Source organism: Prinia subflava, chromosome 18 (assembly GCF_021018805.1).
Source record: "Prinia subflava isolate CZ2003 ecotype Zambia chromosome 18, Cam_Psub_1.2, whole genome shotgun sequence".
Classification (NCBI taxonomy): domain Eukaryota; kingdom Metazoa; phylum Chordata; class Aves; order Passeriformes; family Cisticolidae; genus Prinia; species Prinia subflava.
This window is the reverse complement of record NC_086264.1, coordinates 2,167,253-2,186,648: the sequence shown is the minus strand read 5'-3', so window position 1 is coordinate 2,186,648 and position 19,396 is coordinate 2,167,253. Positions and strand designations below refer to the sequence as shown.

Below are 19,396 nucleotides of genomic sequence, written 5' to 3'. Positions count from 1 at the left end.
CTCACGCCTCCTTCCTGCCCCGTTCTTCCCCGCTACCCACCCCGACACCCCCTTCTGTTACCCCTCCAGCCTCCCCTTTCTCCCCCTCGTCCTTCCACCCTCCCTGCCCAGGCCGACCCTGCCTCCCCTTATCCTTCTCTCCAGCTAGCCTGCTCTGGACAGGGCCCGGGGGTGGTGGGGACAGCAGAGGGGCTCACGTCACTCTGAACGGTAATTATATATTTGTTTCAAACGCCAGCAGTCTCCCCTCTGCCTGACCCCACCGAAGGAGGGGGACCTGAGGAGGGACCGCGCCAGGACCGGAGGGGAGGGTCCGAGGTGGGAGGGCCTCAGGGGGGCGGATCCCCAACCCCTCCCACCCCGGACCTCCTCCGGAGGGGGCTCTCCCTAATCCAGCCCCTACCCACACCAGGACTCCCTAGTGAGGAGGGGGCCCACCCTGACCCCCGCCCCCAGTGTGAGGAGGGGAAAGCCGCACACCCGGCAGGGCAGGGCAGGGCAGGGCTGTGCGTGGGGGGACCCGCGGAGCGGCTCCGGCCCCGTGTGGGGATTCCCGCGAGGGGCGCCGCGCTCCGGCCCTCTGGGCTTTATCAGCGGCGGCCCGAACCCCGTGACTGCGCGAGAAGAGAAAGGGATTAGGGAGAGACAAAGGGCATAAAAGGGACAGAGAAACGATAAAGGGGACAAAGACGGGAGAAGGGGGACCGAGGGTTAGGAGGTGCGTAGGGGAGATAGGGGGAGGCCGGGGCAGGTGGGGCAGGGACGGTGGAGGGGAAGGAAGGAGGAGCAGGAACAGAGGGAAGAGCCAGGTTGGGTAGTGAGCTGAGGAGGGAGCGGGAAGAAGGGATAGAGGAGCAATAGAGGCAGGGCTCAGGTTGGGTAGTAAGGTGAGGAGGGGGTTGGCAGGAGGGGCAGGGTGTGGTCGGGGTGCATAGCAGAACAGGGAGGGAGGCGGGGAGGTGAGAGAAGAGAGGGCGCGGGCGGTTTTGGGGGGAGATGGGGGACGACGGTAGAGGAGGAAGGGAAGAAAAGTAGAGGCAGAGAGGAGGAGAGAAGCGCTTCACCTGGGCCCCGCCTGAGGTGCCCGGGCCGGCCACTGCCGGCACCTCCCGGCGCTGGGGAGAAAATGGGGCCTGCGGGGCTTCCGGGGTTTAAATGCCCTCGGCCCCGCCCCACAGCCCCGCCCATCTCGCACCTGATTACTGCAGGTTTTACCCTCAAAATGTTAATCTTGTCCCCTATGGATGCCCTAGATTTTACCACCAACCCCCCTCACTATTTACCTCTATCCTCAGCCCTAAAAATTCATTCTGTCCCTTACAGATTACTTCAGGTTATTCACCCTTTGTTCTTTGTTTCTTACAGATTATCTCAAATTTAAACCCAAAACTTCACCTTACACTACTGATTACCTCAGTTCACCTCAAAATTGTCTTTCTTTACAGACTCAGCATCCAAGATTTTTCCTATCCGTTACTATTAATTACCTCATTTGACCTCACAATGTTCATTCTCTTCCCTACATGACCTCATGTTTTAATCCCAAATTTTTCCATGCCTAGCTGTTAATGACCACCTCACTTTTACCTCAGGATTTTCAGTATTTCCTCTACAGGTTAAATCACATTTGAACTCCAAAATATTTATTTTGTCCCTATAGATTACTTCTATTTTCCCACCAAAACCTCCCACCAATTACCTCTATCCCATCCCAAATATTCATTCTATCCACTACAGATTACCTCAGGATTTTTCCCTGAAAATTTCCCTACCTGTCCAGTACTTTTTACCTCATATTTATCTCAAAATGTTGTTTTCTCTCCTCGAGACATTACCTCAATTTTACCCCTAAAATTTTCTGTGCCTGTCCACTACTGATTCCGTCTGTTTACCTCAAAATGTTCATTCTCTACCCTGGAGGTTATCTCAGTTTTTAGCCACAAATATTTCCCTAATGTGCACTACTGGTTACCTAACTCTTAACTCACAATTTTCATTTACTCTGCTAGAAGTTATCACAAACTTCACCAAGATTTTCCCTACCTGTCCACTATTAATTTACCTCAGTTTTACTTCAAAATATTTATTCTCTATCCTGGAGATTCTCTCAAGTTTCCCCCCCTCCCCCCAATATATCACTACCTTTGCACTACTTATCACCTCAGTTTACCTCAGGAAGTTAATTCTCTCCCCTAAAGATTACCCAGGTGTTACCCCCAAAGTATTCCCTCTCTGTCCACCTCTGATTAGCTCATTTTCCCTCAAAATCTCCATTTTCTGCCAATACAGAGTACCTCAAGTTTATCCCAAATTATTCCCTGTGTGCCACTTCTCATTAAATCATCTTTCCCTCAAAATATTCATTCTCTCCCCCAGGAAGTACCTCAAGCTTTTCCCCCATAGATTTCCCTTTGTCACTCATTATCTCATTTTTTACAATAAATTGATCATTCTCTACCCTCAAGATTACCCCATGTTTTACCTCCCAAATTTTCTTTCCACTATTGATTTCCTCATTTCTGCCCCAGAATGTGCATTTTCTCTTGTCAGCCACTCCCTCAAAATGCCACCTTGCTCCCCTCCGCATCCCCGCACATTTTCCTACACAAACACATGTTGGGTCCCCTCTAAATTACTCCAGGTTTTCAGCCAAAAGTGTCACCTCTGTCCCCTCTAAGTTATGCCAGGTCTTCCCAGCTTGGAGCTGCCAGGAATTCAGGCAGGTGAGATGCCATCAGGGAATACCTGTAAACAGAGATTTTACCTAGGGTTTAACCTCTAAAGTGTTCATTGTACCTTAGTTGAGAGCAAACCCAAAACCTCCCCTCCCCTACCTGGACACTACTGATGACCTGAGCTGCCCTCAGAATGTTCATTCTCTCCCCTAGATGTTACTCAGATTTTACTGACAATCATTTTCCTCAAAAATGCCATCTCGCTCTTCTCTACCTGGAGATCTCCCCCCACAAACCTTCCCTACCTTTCAGTTACTGACTCCCTCAATTTACCTCTTGATGTACATTCACGCTGCTGCAAATTATCCCAGATTTTACCCCCAAAACTTTCCTTGCCTTTCACACCTACAGGTAAACTTACCTGGATCAGTCTTAAACACAGCCCTAATTCTGATCTTCAGCATGGTCCCTGCCCAGAGCTGAGGGTAATCTGACCTAACAGCAATAAATAACCTTTGCTGAGAGCTCTCAACACCCCAGTCCTTTAGGCTTTGCAAGAATTTGTAGTGAAAAGACCCAGATTTGAATTCTAAATCTAAATTTCTATCAGCTTTCACTAGAAAGATACTTGACAGTCATACCGCAGAATTAGAAGACTACACTAGGAACAACAAGATCATCTTTCGTGAATAAGAGAAGTTCCTTTTTTTTCCTCACCTTTCTGAGACTGTAGGAGTGAATCTTTGCAACCAAGAGGTAACAGAGTTGTTATTAATACTTAAACCTCTCAAATATTGCAATTTCTCAGAGAACTCTGCCAGCTCTGAGCTACTCTCATGTGCTTGGAGTGGTTTGGGGAGTGGCAAGGCAACATCCCACTTATTTTTGGAAAAATATAAGATATTAAAATGTAATTTCACTTCATTCTCTGACCCATAAGCAAAGCATGTAGAACAACACAGACTATTTATGGAAGGGCTGATTAAGTTGGGGAAAAAATATAAAAAACCTAAACAAATAAAACCACCACACATTTCAAGGTAAAGACATGTTGTTACCTTAACAGGAGCACACAAAACTAATTTAAACCAGAACAGAAATTACAAACCAGAAAAAGAGCCAAAAGAAATGCTCTCCATTGATGCACTCTCTGGTTGATAATTCCAAAGAAAATTGCCCATGGATCAAAAGTAATCACTATTAATTTTTCCCCTGTAAAAATTACTGGCATGGGTTTCTCAGAGACTCTGTCCTCAGAGGGAAACACAACCTGATGTGACACAGCTCTGGCACCCTCCTGTTTCTGGTGTCCTTGGGATCCACAAGTCAAGACAATCCCTTGGACACTACATCCCTGAACACAGGGAGAAATGGATAAACCCAGTAAACAGTGGAGCCATGCTGACATTTCCTAGTGAGTTAATCCCAGCAGACAGGAAAAGGGAGATGTGTCCCTCTGACTGACCCCATAGCAGGAGCAGGACCAGGTGTCCTCCAGGCCATCAGGGCTGGAGGGTCTTGGGTTTGGCTGCTCAAGCCCCACCAAAACCAAAGGTTTTGGCAGAGCTGGGTCAAACTAAATTTTTCCTGTCCTGAAAGAGTGAAGAAAAGGAAAATTAAGTCCACTGTGCAAGTCAAAAGCTCCTGGCTTTCACATATTTGTTCTCATTGCTTATTATAGAACTTTTCATTTAAAATGGGGGAGGTGACAGCCATATTAAATATAAAAGTGCCCTTCTTCAGGATTTTTATTCAAACCAATTTCAGACATAAAAGGGTGCTAATTTTCCTTATTGTATTATTTGCCTAATTTTAACAGAACCATCAGCATCCCAGAACCCAGTTGAGAGTTATCCTTTGGCACTGGACTTTAGGTAAGAGATATCCAGGACGCTGAAATACTTTTGTCCTTTGTTCACGGAGCTCAGCACCATCCTCTCCAGAGAGCAGCAGAGAAGTGCTCCAGAATAGGAAGTTATTTGGTCTCAGCCCTGTGATCCATCAGTTCAAGGAGGGAACTAGTTTGGAGTAACTGCCCAGTGTGTTTGTTACAGAGGAATCACACACACTGAACAGTGAAATGAACTTCACTGAGCTCAAACACAAAGCTCCAGTGCAGAGAGCTGCATGCAGGACTACCAAAACAGTCCCTGGGCTTGGGGCAGTACAATCGTACCAGGTTGCAGCAGCAGGATGTGACATCTGGGGACAATGGTGACTGGAGAGGATTCACCCAGCTATGCTCCCTTTGCAGCTACTCGTCCTTGCTCCACCAGGAAGTCACTGCAGACAAATCCTCCACAACCACAGTGGGAGTTTTGGCCTCTTTCTCCAGCATATTTTGAGATGGAACAGTGAGGAACAAGCCCTGAACAGACAGTACAGGACAAACACTGCAGAGAAAAAACACCAAGCAGTAACCCCTGTGCTTGGCAGGGGCCTGGGGCATCCAGCTCCAGGCTACTGGCTTCCTTTTCCTTCTTTTGCAGCAATTGTTGTGGTGGCCTAAAAGCCATCTTCCCTCTTGCTGCTCCCCCATTTTCTTCTTCAGTGGGGATGTGGCTGCAGCTCACCAGAGGCAAGAAAACTGCCTTTCAATTCCATACAAAACCTGCCTGAAAAGACCAGGACACCAGGAGCAGCAGGAATTCCTACTGTTTCTGCTCACAGGTATTTTCATTGGGCTTTTCTGCCAAGCTCATTTCGATCTTATTTTATCTTGAAAAATAATTCTGAAAGTTGAGTTTGTTGAGAACTGGTTTGTCTTTCGATTATTCCTAATTTGGAGTTTTTAGTGCTACACTTGCCATGATCCTTAGGGCTCAAGGAACCTCCCAGACTGACCCAAACCTTCACATCCAGTTTCCTCTGCTCAGTGCACATTGTACCAGTTCACTGCCCCTTCAGAACAAGCAATGGATCTCCTTGAGCCCATGGCCTGTTGTGCCTGGCAGCACAGGACATGGAAAGGATCACTGAGCTCCTTCTCAAGCCACAACATCCCCAGACTGGATTTCCAGTCAAGGACTTTGAACTAAGACTTTGCCAGTGCTTTGCTGCTCTCAGCCAATGCCTCAAACCTGATAACCTGCCAGGGAGGAATGTCTGTGCTTGCATGATGTGTTGGCAAAAGTCTGAGGCTAAGGCAGGGCTTGCCTGAAGCTGCCACTCATCCCGTGACAACAGGAGCCTGAGGATGGATGTTCTGGGGACTGCAGTCCACAGCCACGGGCATGGGAAAGGCCAAGCAGGTTTTCCTCATCCCAGAGAGGAAAAGGCACAGCAGGAAGGGCTGTCCCAGCTGACCTGTCCCTCATGGGCACCCCTGAACAGGATAACCCATCATGTCTCGCCCTGTTATTGTAAAACACTGCAGAGCCTGTGCTCCTGGGATTTAAAAGCTCTGTGTGTGTCAGCAAAAAGTGAGGGAGTGCAGAGAGCAGGAAAAATACTCAACTACACCATTTGTCCTCCTCCATGGGTCACCATCCCTAATTTCAGACTGATCTTGGGAGTCTCAAAGAAAATAACTCTCCAGGTGGCACTGAATACACCAAATTTCTGGCACTCCTGCCCCAGAACCACAGCCCAGCAGGTTTCTGTGGGAACCTGAAATATCTGTGTACTTCAGAAGCTGCACAGCTTTAGCTTTAGCTGCACAGCTAAAGCTTTCCCTTGGGAACACAAAGCTTCCCACATGTGTTTTATACTCCAGTTTGTACTTGCAGCACTTTTCAAGAGTTAAAAGGAGAGTGAGCTGTCCCAGTGACAGCACAGCATTAGATCAGGGACATCAGGACACTCACTAGACAACACTGATGGACAGCACAGCTTCCTGTGCTTCAGCTTTTCAGTGCAGATCCACTGCAACTGAACCTAACTGGAACCACCTGGCAACAATTGCCATTGACCCAGGAGCGCCAGTGCATCACCTGTGTGTTATCTCAGTGAGTGTAGCTGCATACTCACCTGCTACAGTGGCAGGCACTTGACTGAAATAAAGACATTTAGAATACATTATTTTATCCTGTTTTCTGAGAGATTCCTGTTCTCCTGGCATTGTTTCAACACAGTTGAACCCAGGTTCTGCTCCCTGTGGTGCTCTCAGTCCTAAGGAACGGCTTGGATATCATCAGTGATGCAGCTCTAGTTCACAAAGTTACTGCTGCAAATGGACAGAAATCAATGGCTGAGGAATTTAGGCAGAAAAAACCTGTGTGCTTCCCAGTCCCTGCCTAACACACCCCAGTTCTCTAATGGGAGTGTAAGTACTACTCTTACCGTGGAAACTCAATGATTTCACACAGTTATATTTTACAGAAAAGCTTTGCAAGGCAACTGCCTCTTCCAAGCATAAACAGCTCCAAGGGAAATGCCACCTAAGGTTTAAAAGACACGAAATGAGCAAAATGCATCAACTCAACACTAAAAAGATCAGTAAATAACCGATTTAGAAAACATTCCCCTCATAATCTGCACAGGGAGAGGTCAGGGAGAGGCTCTGGGATGCCAAGGCAAACTCAGAGGTCAACAGATTTTCATCCTTGCCATGGCTTTACCTCGGGTCACTGAGTACCTGCCCCCCAGCACATCACACACTGAAACCTCACTCCAAGTCCCATACATCTGTGAAAAAGGCATATTGTGTGTGTGGCTCTACGCAGATATTTACTATATGTAATATGCTAAGTAGAAAAGTTATACTGTATTAACATTAGAATAATGTAGTGAAAATAGTTTTGTAATTAACAATGTTGTAGTATAATAGAAGCTGTGTATGTGTGTGATATTTTTTCTGCTCAAGAAGAAAAATTCCTCAGCACAGAGATAACATTTACAGAGGCCCTTAAACCTTCTAGTGAAGAAGAATTTATGGCCTCTTATCCACAGAACCTAACTTTCTCAAGGACGTATACTCTCATGTGTTTTTTTTAATTAACAGAAAACTTTTGTGACAAGAAACGGCTGAAAATTACTTGTTTTACGTAAGATATGAATAGTCATAAATTGAAGGCTTAAAAAGAAAGACTTCTCTTTGTTCTGGGCCCCTCTCCTTGCGAGCCTTTGTCTGTAAAGGAGAGGGGACGGTAGGCCCGGGCTACCTTCTTTGCTCTTATTTGTCTCATTATTTGTCCTGTCTCTGAAAACTTTTTGAACTTTTATTATTGTATTAATTTTTTGTAACCAATTTTTATTCTTTATTAAATTTTCATAAATTTCAAAAAGCGAGTGATTGGCGTTTATCACACATCGTAAATAGATACATTAAACTGTATTTTTACCTCATCGAGGCACAAGGAGCACCCACAAAACCAGGAAAGTCCGAACTCCCGCCTCAGGCACCCACTCTTATAGCCTTGGCCGGCCGGGGATTGGCGGGTGCGGTGAGGCGATCGCAGCGCTGATTGGGCAGAGCCTGGCTGCGGCCCCGCCCCCGCGGCTCACCCGGGGGTCGTGAGGGGCGGGCGGAAAGCGCCGCGTCCCAATGTCGGGAAAGCCGCGTTCAGTTGCCTTCAGTGTCAGAAAATAAACGTTTTGGGGTAAAATGAGGTAATCAGGAGTGCACATGTCGTTAAAGCTCTGAGGATAAAATTTAGGTAATCTGCAGGGAAGAGAATGATCATTTTCTGGTCATTGTGAAGAGAATGCCATCGTGTGGAAGTCACTCCCCTTTACCTGGAGGGAGACTGCCCTGGGGAATTACTTTACCTGGGATTGGCTCCTGTAGGGCCTTACAGAATAAGCCATAGTGCTCTGTGATCCTGTGCTGGTCCTTGCATAAATCTCATTCCTCACCAGCTCCTGGAGCTTCCAATGTCACTCTTGTACCTGCTGAGGTTTGTCTAATCCAAGGGGCTCTCAAATGTTTTCTCTCCTGCTCATGTAGAATTTTCAGTCTTTTTGGGTGACTCACATCCCCAACATCAAATTGAATTCCCCAAAAAAAGTACCACAAGCCCCATTTCTTATCCTTTATTTCTCAAATCTCCATTTCTATTTGCTTCTCTAGCTGCAATAACAATGGATGTGACTGAAATAACAACATCAAAGGCGAATAAATGGAATGTGATGGAAAATATTTAATTCTGTCATTTGAGCAGGACCCAGCTGCCATTCACAGTGTCCAAGAAGCACAACCACAAGAAAATCCAGGGACTGGTGGGTTCCAGGCTGTGTCTGCAATATTTCAGTCCATGAGAGGGACCATCCCACAGGACCAGGGATTACTCACAGGCTGAAATGTGACCACAAATACGGTTCAAGCAACCCTGTTTCAGCTGCTCCGAGAGATTCCCAGAGTCACGGCGCGTTTCACTCCATCCCGTTGTTGCAGGGCTCTTTGAGATCCCCCATGATCAAATGCCACTGCTTATTCACCCGATTTCCTTTCTCAGCTGGCTCCCTCTCCCCCGCAGCTGTTTGAGGAGCTCGATCCTGCGGTGTCCGGCAGCAGGCCCCTGGCAGGATGGCATTGCTGGGGCCAGGCTGGGAACAGGCAGCCCCGGAGCAGAGCTGGAGCTTGAAGACGGCCTGGAAGCCCCTCCGGAAGTTTTTGTTGCAGAAGCCGTAGATGATGGGGTTGATGCTGCTGTTGCAGAAGGCCAGCCAGTGAGCAAAGGGATAAATGTAGATGTTGATGAGCTGCAGCTGGAGGTCAGAAAGGCTGGCATAGTCCGAGAGCAGCATCAGGGTCCACAGGGGAAGCCAGGACAGGGTGAAAAGCAGAGTCACAATGATGAGCATTTTGATGACTTTTTGTTTCCTCTTGCACACGCCGTGCTGCTGCTCCTGGCTGTGCTTCCCTGCCCCAGGCACGGCCGTGTGGGAGAGGGAAACGCTGATCCTGGCATACATGACAACAATGAGCAACAGGGGGGCCAGGTAGATGTTGGCAAAGAGAACCGTCGTGTAGATCTTCCTCATTCCTGGCTCAGGCCACTCCTCCCGGCACCAGAACACCGGGCGGGTGGCGTTGCCGGGGCCCAGGAGCACCCGGAAATGCTTCTCCTCCTGCACCTGCAGCAGCACTGCCGAGGGACACATGATGGCCACGGCCAGCGTCCAGATGACCGCGAGGATGGCCATGGCAGTGGGAATGGTCAGCCTCTGCTTGAAGGGATGCACAATGCTCCGGAACCTGTGGCAAGGGCACCGGGGAAGCCGTTTGAGGAATGCTTCGTTACCCAGGCAAGGAAGCACACACATTTTAAATTGCCTGTTTTTCAAAGAGTAGAGATGGAATCATCTCTTCGTCCTCCGTATCAGCTTCCCCCTGTGCTGCTCCACTTAACCAAGGCAGGAATTAACACCTCTGCTATCCAGCTTCATGGCTGAGGAACAAACCAGTTCCAGGCAGGCTAGGATAGCCCAGTTCCACCATCTTTAAGGGATAACAATGGAGGAGCAAATTGCTCTTTAGACTTGGCCACATTTTATTTTGCTTAACAGCAGTACAAGCAAAATGCCTCTGGTTTACTGTGGTGTTGGGAGGGTTAGTGAATGGGCTCAGTGTGGTCAGGGGAGATGAGAGTGATGGTTACAGACTCAGCAGTGTCTTACCTGTCCACAGCAATAGCAACCAGAGTGAAGACAGAGGCAGAAACAGAGATTCCTTGGACCATCCCGCTCATCTTGCACACCAGGCTCCCAAAGGGCCATCCTGGAAGGAAACAGGCAGTTGGAATTGCTGCCATTCCACCACAGGACTCTGCTTGAAACCATTTGCTCTCATCTTCCATTTCCTGAGTAAGAATTACCAACTCACAGAGTGGTTCAGATTGAAAGGGACCTCCTAAAGATCATGGAGCTCCAGCCATGTCCAGGAACACCATGCCATGGGCAGGACACCTCCCACTCGACCTCGCCTCTAATGGCAGTGACTCAGCGTGGCCCCAGAGCCCCTCTCCTGTGTGCCCCCTGCTCTCCCCTCCCCACGGGCGCCCAGCCCACCTGCAATGATGTTGTCCAGGAGCGTGGTGGGCATGCAGAAGATTCCCACCAGCAAGTCACTGACGGCCAGGTTCAGGATGAACAGGTTGGTGACCGTGCGCATGTGCCTGCTCCACAGGATGATGAAACAAACCCCCCCGTTGCCCACCATGCAGAGGAGGAAGATGAGGAGGTAGGAGGTGATGAAGACAGCAGCCACCGAAGGCTGGTGGAGGTAGAAGTCCACGTAGGAGACGTTTCCTTCCAAGTAAAGGTACTTGTATGTCCCACTGTAATTCAGCACCTGAGGCCAGTCCAATGAAGAGTTTGTGTCCATTTTCTTCCTTGTGTTCTAATGTGTCCTAAAAGATATTTGAAAGGAGGTCATTTTAGTCTGCTTGCAATTGATCTGCAGGAATGTGATGATGTTATTATTATTTATTGTTATTATATTAGCATTGTTATCTGCTTTGGGTACACTGTGTGCTGAGATAAGTGTGAAGCTCGTGTGCACTCTGGCAGCAGTGAGGTGGCTGAGCAACAATCACAAAAAAGTCACTAATTTCATCACTGAAAAACAGGGATTAAAGCTTTCTGAAGCTGCACAAGCCTTCTGCCTGCATGTATCCAAATCCAGTCCCATTTCATGAACATGAGATGGCTTTGTGTACAGTTGGCTGATTTAATTCCCTGCTCATAAGCTACATAACTCCAAGTCTGCAATCAAGAGGGACCACACCATGTCTGAAACATGCTGAGCCACAAGAGAGCTGGGTTCACTTCCAAGCAGGTAGCTTGACTTGGAGGCAACATTCCAAACTATTTTCCCACATATATTTTGTCTCCCATATGAGGATGCCTAAAGAAGCAGGGGGTACAGTGTTCCTAACAAAAGGGCAGCAAAATTGATTGGTGGCAGCAGGCATGAAATTAAAGTCTGAGTGCAGGTGCTTTTAAGATGCTTCAAACTCCTTAATAGAAATGGAATTTAAATTCAGGCACAAGTATCCAAATCCTGGTGAGCTTGCATGAACAGCAAAGCCTCTGCAAGTGCTTTACTTTCAGGAAGCAAGTGCAGTTTAAAAATAAGTATTTATTCTGCTGTGCCTCGGGTTTGGAACAAGCAGAGCAGTGAAAACCCATCATGCTCTGGTCTCTTGTGCCTGTTTAGCAGCAGTGCAATATTTTAATGGGTCTCTATTTTACATACTTATTAAATGCCTGCAAAGCCAGGTAGGGAGACAAAAACCTGGAATCCCTCACCAAAAACTGGCTGCTTGTAGGTTTGAACAAGTGTAGGAATGGTTGTACATTCTGTGGGGCTGTCCTTATGGAGAAAGGCTTGTTTATCTTTATTAGTTTTTATTCAACATGCTTTCAAAAGTATTGGAAGTACTCTTATTGAAATGTCTGATGTGCCAAATGCTTTCCCCAGCCAGAGCTCAGAGTCAGCCTTGTGAGAAGTGCTTTAATGCCAATTTTCCTGATCCCTCAAGGAAGCAGCACTGGTGCACTTGGCCCCAAACCTGGGCTCAAGATGGGGAACACTGGCAGAATGCAAATACAGATATTTGACAATACAAGTTCACACTGTTCCTTTAATCCCAGACCTGGAGTTGCGCTTTATAAATCCCAGGAGATGCTGTCTCACCCTGTTTAAAAGCCAGCATTCCTCCTGCTCCCCTAGACTTACTGTTGCTCCCTTTGCTGCTCTTCCCCACATTACTATGATTATTATTATTATTATTATTACTATTACTCACTATTTTTTTCTGTAATCTTTTGCTTCCCAGAGGAGTTGCTTTAGGTAGACACTGTGCCCGGGGGAAGGTGGCTTTTGGCTCCCAGCACATTCCCAGTCCCCCTGCCCAGCTGTCCCTGTGCTGTCCCCAGCAGGTCAGGCAGAGGTGCCTTTCCTTCCTTACCTGCTGGAGTCTGGCTTTTCAAGGGGTCTCTGGTGATCTGAGGCAGTTGTTCTTGGTCATTCCTTGACAAGATTGTCCCTTATCACACTAAAAGCAGAAGGAATAATTGTTATTTTGGATACATATTTTGTGTTTTCTCTCTTTTTCTGACACCATGTTGTGAAGCAGCAGCTTCAAATCTCTTCAGTAATGATCTCTAGAATAGTTTTTGTTCATAACTGGTAAACAAGAAGTTGTAAACAGCCTTGAGGCAAAACTGGAGCTGAGTCTTATCCCAGTTGCACTAATGAAATTTTGCTGTGGCAGGCAAAGGGAAGTGGCTGCACAAACACTGCAGATGACAGGAAATGGAAAAGCTCCACGGATTTTTATTATCCTGAAGCTGAGGGGAAGGAGGATTGGCTGGAAGAAGAAATTAAGCTGGTGTTTTCACAGCATCCTTGCCGGCTGAAACAAGCAGTGATAAATAATTGACAGAGGCACAGAGGACAGACACATAAATCATCTAAGAAAAGGAAAAAAATAATGCAATACCTAATTGTTATGATGAATAACAGTAATTTGCTTCCATGTAGTAACTTGATAAGAGCAAGGCCTCCCCTCTTTATTTAATATACCAGAGGAAATCTGCAGAGGAATAAAGTGGGAGGTTCCCTGAGTGAAAACCTGCCCCAACACACATTGGGTTTCCAAACATTCCCTGCTGGAATCCAAGTCACAGCCTCCATAGACAAATACACACTGTAACATCTCACAGCCCAAGCAGGACCATCTTGTACCTCTGGATACAGTTTTCCATTGTTAAAGTAGCAGTTCAAAATCATTATGATGTGGTGCAATTATTTTTATGTTGGGCACGTGGAAGAAATCCCCCGGAGCAGCCACCACTGCATCACCCCTGTGTACAACCTGCTGGCTTTGTCATCTTGATTTTTATGTGTGAAATACCCTCACAGAATCCTCTGAGGGTGAAACTAAAATAGGGAAACTTTAGAGACTGGAAGAAGAGCAGGAGCATGTTCTTGTACATAAAGAACATTTAATGTGGTAAGTGCCAAAAAAATTGTTCTTCCCTTGTCCTGAGCTCAGCGATGACACAACAAGAGAGATTTCCCAGGGGCACGGCACAGGGAGTGGTGCAGGAGTGTCTGCTCTGGGTCATGCAGGGCTTGAGCTGCCACGCACAGACTCTGGGGGTGTTTGTGAATTAAGATAATAGAACTTACTCTTCAAGTATTTAACTCTTTCATCCATCATTATATCCATGATATTTTGTATTACATACCTCAGAGTAGTTTATCTCCAAATAAGCCCGGATATCCCAGCAGGTTTTCAGCTGGGAGAAAGGAGCTGTGGAAGAAAACACACCCTAAAAAATAGGCAGTTGCAATCAAATAGTTTTTTCTTACTGGCATTTGCTTTCATAAAGAAAAGCAAGTGCACCTTGAGAAGCAAATTTCCCCTTTTGAAATGGGCAATCCCAGGGAGATGTGCCAATCTCGGAGCTGCACACAGATCTCCTCTCAATGGGTTTAAACTGCTTATCCTCCCCTCAGAGCCATTTATCTGCATAGTCTGAGCTGGGGCCAAAGAAAATAGTTTGTCAAGGTATTTCTTTTTAAAAGATCCCAAACTTCAAATGATGCAGAACAAGGCTATCAGCAGGATGACTGTAATAAACACAAGACTTAGATGCAGATTACTCATCCACTTGAGCTGGGAATAGACAGCATTTCACTCCAAAGGCAAATCACAAATGTAAATCAGGAGATGCAAATGGCAGGTGAGGCATTCACAACAAGTTTGTTATGGTTCTGTGTATATATATATATATATATATATATATATATATATATATATGTTTATATATATATTTAAATAATATGGGGTTTTATATATATATATGTATGAGCATATATATATATAATTTCCACACTGCTTCATTAGAGCCAAGGCTGCTTACCTATTCCTCGTCATCATATTTTTTTTTCTTTTTTTGCTTCATGCTCAGTCAACCTTTAAGCTTCTGAATATAATTTTTTTTTCTATTTGATGTGTCACAGGCTGCTTTGAATTTTAACTAAAATCTCAGCCAACTGTTCCCTGAAATGAGGTTAAAGTAACATTTCCACACCCAGGCACACTTATGCCACCACTTTATTGAGAAGCCTGGCAAGCAATAAGATTTTAGCTGCCTTACCTTGGAAGCAAGACCCTGTTTTGAAAGCTTTCAGTAGGGAATTACTGAAGTTCTCCCGGGATCCAGTCCCCAAGCAGCAGTTTCCCATCCATCACTGGAAACCGGGCAGAGACCCCACAAAATATCTGGGCTGGTTGCAGCTTTTTCCCTGAAGTGTTGCTCCAGCAGCGTTTAGCAGTGAGTGTTGGGGTTTAGTCTGCAAGAGCAGCAAAATCAATGATTCCTGCCGGGCTCTTGGCAGCACTAAATTTCCCACTAATGAGAGACGAGCCTCCTAAATTGCACCTTTCAATTCAGCCTCTGCTCATGAGTCACTCCCTGACAGCCCCATCATTTGGGGCACTGAAACTGAGCAGAGTAATTGAGGCACAGGTAGAAAGGGGTGAAAAAAACACTCCTGAAAAGTGGGACAATCATGAGATAGTGCCAGTGGAAGATAGAACTGGCAAACAAAAGAAGTGTTTTAGGAGTTCATCAGCCAGTGAGGGCTGATTCACCAGGGACAGGGGACAGCACTGCCAGCAGGCAGTTTATGTCCCCTGCAAAATGGGGGACACAGAGGATCCTGTAGTCGCTGCAAAGTGAATGGCCAGAAGAAAACCAAACCAATTCCAGGGCACAGAGCACATCACAACGGTTCTTTGCACCAGGTGATGTTTCTGCGCCGAGTGAAAAATGAGCAAGAGCCATAGAAGTGTTTGGTTTTCATCACTTTTGCCCTCTATGACACAGGCATGAGAGCAAACAGCCCATGACCTGGTCACACGGGGCATCATTTCTTAGAGCTTGTTACAACAAACAGCGTTTCACCCCTCAGCCGAGTTGCTGGGCTGCGGAATACTGGATATGAATCCTCACAAGAAATCAGGCAGAGCAGCCTGGCTGGCCCAAGGGCAGAACAGGTGAGTGCCTGTGCAGCACGATGGGGTTGGATCCTTAACACAAATCCAACATCCAGGGTTGGATTTGCCCAGAGGCGACACCTTTAGTCTTAAATAACTGTGCAGGCTGCACAGGAGGAGAACTGTCTGTGAAGGTGACAGCAGAGGTTTAAATGCAGTGTCACCTCTCCAGAAAGATAATGGTTGTGAAAGGGCTGAACTCTGCCTGTACCCTCCTAACTTCTGTTCCTTTTTGTATCATCATCCACACCCATACAGGGACTTTAAGTACTCATTGATTTCTGTGACCTGCTCTAAGGATTTGAATCCTTTTGGTGCTCTTGGATTTCCATTTACTGCTGCCTCAGTGACTTGATTTTAATTAACACCAAATTCTAAGCCTTACCTGGATAACATGGATAGGTGCCTCTGACTGATGTCAGGAATTTGACACGCTGAGAGGTTACCTTGGAAACCTTGGTTTGACTCCAGTTGAAGCCAATTGTGTTCAGTAAATGACAGTGGCAACCCACAGCTCTCCAAACAGCAAGGACTGGATGTAAGTTTTCCTTGCTAGAATTTTCATTTAGAAAAAAACCAGCAGCACGGATCCATTCTTTTGGGATGAGGTGCCATCTTACAGGTACCTACCTGCCAGCCTCAGAAAATGCTCCTCCTTTGCTCAGAGTTACACTCAATCCCCCTTTTTCCAGCAAAACACCCCAAACAGATCTCACTGCATTTTATACTTTGCAGCCCCTGGGGTGGTTCAGATTTAAAGGCTAACATGAGGTACTTCAAGCTCCAGATAGTTTTCTCCTACTGGAGGTACCTGCTACTGACGGAACAACAAAATAAAATGATGTGAACTTATCTTAGTCACTGAGGGAAAACCGAACAGCCCCAGGTTCATCTTTTCCCAATCCTGGAGCTCGGCAGAGTGGTCCAGCTCCCAAGCCCAGGTGGATTTGCCCTCCCAGCAGCAGCTGCAGCACAGGTGCTGGTGGGGGCTGTGTGCATCCCTCAGCTCTGGAACCCCAAAGCCAGAGGGCACCTGCTGCCACCTCCGTGCTCCTGCAGTGCAGGAACTGCTCCGTGCTCCAGCCTTGCTCCGTCCCAAGCTCCGGCAGCCCAGGGAGGGCTGTTCCCAGCACGCAGGTCCCCGGCATCACCAGGATGCCCGTGCAGGCAGTGTTGTGCCCCCCGGTAAATCAGGGCAGCTCCGGGCGGTGGAAGCAGCATTCCAGCTCCCACACAGGCAGACCTGTTGCTGGCAAAGCTCCTGCAGCATTCCCTCAGCTCCCAGCTCCGGCCCCGAGGCAGGAACAGCCCAGCCCCAGCCAATGGCAGCCCCCAGCCCATCCCCGGGGTACCCCGCTTACGGGAGCTCCGCCGCAGCCGCTGGATCCGCGCAGGCAGCAGCGGAGAGAGCTCCCGGAGCCCCCGCAGCTCCTGCCTCAGGCAGGGAGGAGGGACCGGAGGAAGGAGGGAGTGCAGAGCCCAGCCCAAAGCCAGGCGCCAAGCTCGAGGGCTGCCACCTGCAGCCGCCGCCGGCTTGGGGGGTGCCTGGTTGGAAGAGTTTCTCGGGTATGTTCCACTGGAGAGCCTCCCTGCTCCGCTGGGTTTGAGGCACCCCTTTGCCTTGCGAAGCTCATTGCCAGGGTCGGGATTCACAGTCACCTCTGCAGGGGCCACCCCCGACACCTCCCCTCCAGTCCAGATTCCCCGGTGTGGGAGTGCTCCCAGCCCAGAGGCATCTCCCGGACTCTGCTCCTGCCTGCTGAGCTCCAGCATTTAGATCCAGGCTCCCGGGAAATTCCGGCTTTTACATCGGGAACTTGGGGAAAAAAAAAAAAAACAGTCTCTGTGGCCCAGGGGAAACCAGGCGGCTCTTGTAGCTGAAATGGCAGGTTTTGCCGTACCTGCCTCTGCATAAAGTTTTTCTGGAAAGAAAAACAGCATCCCAAGGACAGACTGTAGGAGAACAAGCTTAATGATTTGATGGGTGTAGGAGTTATTCTTTAATAATAATAAATTCTCTAATTTTTACACTGCCCTTTTTATTCCTGGAATAGTTTAAAAATTAATCCTTTAATAAATAATTTAAATTTGAGAGAACAAACAATTATCCCAATATGAATTTAACCAACAAATTGTTTTCCAGCATAACCCAGTGTGGAATTATAACAACTCCGTATGGAATCATCATGTGCTGTAAATGGAGGCTAAGGAGCTCCAGCCATGCACAAACATTGTGGTAAGGGCAGTTTGCCACATGTGATGCAGCAGATGGAATCCCAAAATCCCAGGATGTTGGGGGCCCCAGAGCCTGATGCACTAAAAAGGCAGAGATAGAGAAACCCTGACCAGGAGAGGATCCTGAAGGCCCTGCATCCAGGTAAGGGGGTTTTGTCTAAAATTCCTACTCCAGCTCCCCCTGCACACACACACTCTGCTGCAGTTCTCCGCCTCCCTGTCACTGTCCCATATTCACATTCCCTCAGCCTGGAAGCCGAAAAAGTGGCAAATTCACTTTGGAATCCAAAAGGTTTCAGATGGAGAGGTGTTATTCATGTAAGCAGCAGAATATCCACAATGCAGGGAATTGAGATTTGCAGGGAATCAAGATTTGCAGGGAATCGCTTTCTGCCTCCCCCATAGCCCGCGGAACCCCACACTGACTCTCCATCACAGATTATTGCAGAATATTGTCTTGTTCGTTTTAAAAACCAGTTTAGTGAGCGGCAGGGCTGATCCGTGTTCCCGGACACTTCCAACTCTTTTAAAGGCCGGCGGCGCCATCTGCTGCGAGCAGAAAGAAGGACACGGTGCAAAATAAATGCGGGGAGAGATCACAGGCCCATCATGAACCCCAGAACGGGTTTGGCTGGGAGGGACCTCAAGGGTCACCCAGTCCCAGCTGGGAGCGTGCTCAGGGCAGGCTGCTGTCCATCGGCCTCTGATTACGGGTGGATTCGAAAGTGATGGAAGTGTTCAGGGAATGCTGGTTGGTTTTCCCTACACTGGGTAATCTGGTCATTAAAAAGATTAATTGACCTTTTCCAATAGGAGAGCATATAAGCAAGAGGTGCCAAAAAAATCCGAATTTCTGGGAAATTAAATCTGCAAGTATCCGACTTAGAATCCCCCTGGATGGTCACCGGTTTGACTTCCATGGACCGGTCACATTGCCCAGGTATGTCCAGTTCTGCTGTAAATGCATTTGTCCATGGCATAATTCCTGTTTTTTTCCTTGTAAAGAGCCTCTGGGTGATAGAGAGGCATGAGGGGGCAGAGGACAGGAGCCGGGGCCCTGCAGCTCCTCCCGCCGCCTGAGGGAGCGACTCCCGAGCCCAAATGTCCTCGAATGTCCCCGGTCCCACCCCGCGCACTTGAGCCGGCCCCGCAGCCTGGGGCTGCCTCCCTCCCACCCTGCCGGGCCTCCCCCCAGTGTGGGGTCTGCCCTGAGCCCCCAAGTGCCCGTGTGTGGCTCTGATCAAAGCCTCGAACTGCCTGTCTGAGCCTCCTTTTGCACTGCAGCACTGGAGTCTGTGTCACAGCCCTGGGACTGCCGGGTGGGGCTGGTTCCACGTGCCAACCATGCAGGACTTGGTCTCCTTTTCTGAGCCAAAGAAAATGCCCGGTTTATTTATTACAGGACCCCAAAACTGGCCAAATGAGCCTGGTGCTCCCCAACACAGGCCTCAGTCCCTGTTTGCAGGACATGAAGGTGCCTGGCCCAGGCGCAACGTGGGGTGCCCCATTCTGATCCCCAAACCCCACACA

The 19,396-nt window shown here is 47.9% G+C and overlaps 1 protein-coding gene and 1 long non-coding RNA gene across 3 annotated transcripts; both read right to left on the bottom strand.

Moving 5' to 3' along the window:
* Positions 1 to 198: 198 nt before the first annotated feature.
* LOC134560026 (uncharacterized) lies at positions 199 to 1,467 on the bottom strand. Its single transcript, XR_010082661.1, has 2 exons — positions 1,065 to 1,467; positions 199 to 614 (listed from the first exon to the last, which is right to left on the bottom strand). It is a non-coding gene; the product is annotated as an uncharacterized LOC134560026 (long non-coding RNA).
* A 7,223-nt stretch (positions 1,468 to 8,690) lies between these two features.
* NPFFR2 (neuropeptide FF receptor 2) lies at positions 8,691 to 13,867 on the bottom strand. 2 transcript variants are annotated; one of them, XM_063415093.1, is made up of 5 exons: positions 13,815 to 13,867; positions 12,530 to 12,616; positions 10,626 to 10,966; positions 10,236 to 10,335; positions 8,691 to 9,813 (listed from the first exon to the last, which is right to left on the bottom strand). In XM_063415093.1, the coding sequence occupies exons 3-5, from the start codon at positions 10,939 to 10,941 to the stop codon at positions 8,988 to 8,990; spliced, it is 1,242 nt and encodes a 413-aa protein (XP_063271163.1). In that variant the 5' UTR covers positions 10,942 to 10,966; positions 12,530 to 12,616; positions 13,815 to 13,867; the 3' UTR covers positions 8,691 to 8,987. The 2 variants fall into 2 exon arrangements, with proteins under 2 accessions (XP_063271163.1, XP_063271162.1); XM_063415092.1 differs by lacking the exon at positions 13,815 to 13,867 and having other exon boundaries at positions 12,530 to 13,758.
* Positions 13,868 to 19,396: the final 5,529 nt, after the last annotated feature.

What these genes read in the sequence shown, in the direction of transcription:
- NPFFR2 (XM_063415093.1), bottom strand. Translation starts at nt 10,941, where the DNA reads ATGGACACAAACTCTTCATTGGACTGGCCTCAGGTGCTGAATTACAGT. An exon ending in CCTGGACAACATCATTGCAG is followed by an intron (nt 10,336 to 10,625) that starts GTGGGCTGGGCG and finishes GTTTCCTTCCAG; the next exon opens with GATGGCCCTTTGGGAGCCTG. An exon ending in GTTGCTATTGCTGTGGACAG is followed by an intron (nt 9,814 to 10,235) that starts GTAAGACACTGC and finishes CCCTTGCCACAG; the next exon opens with GTTCCGGAGCATTGTGCATC.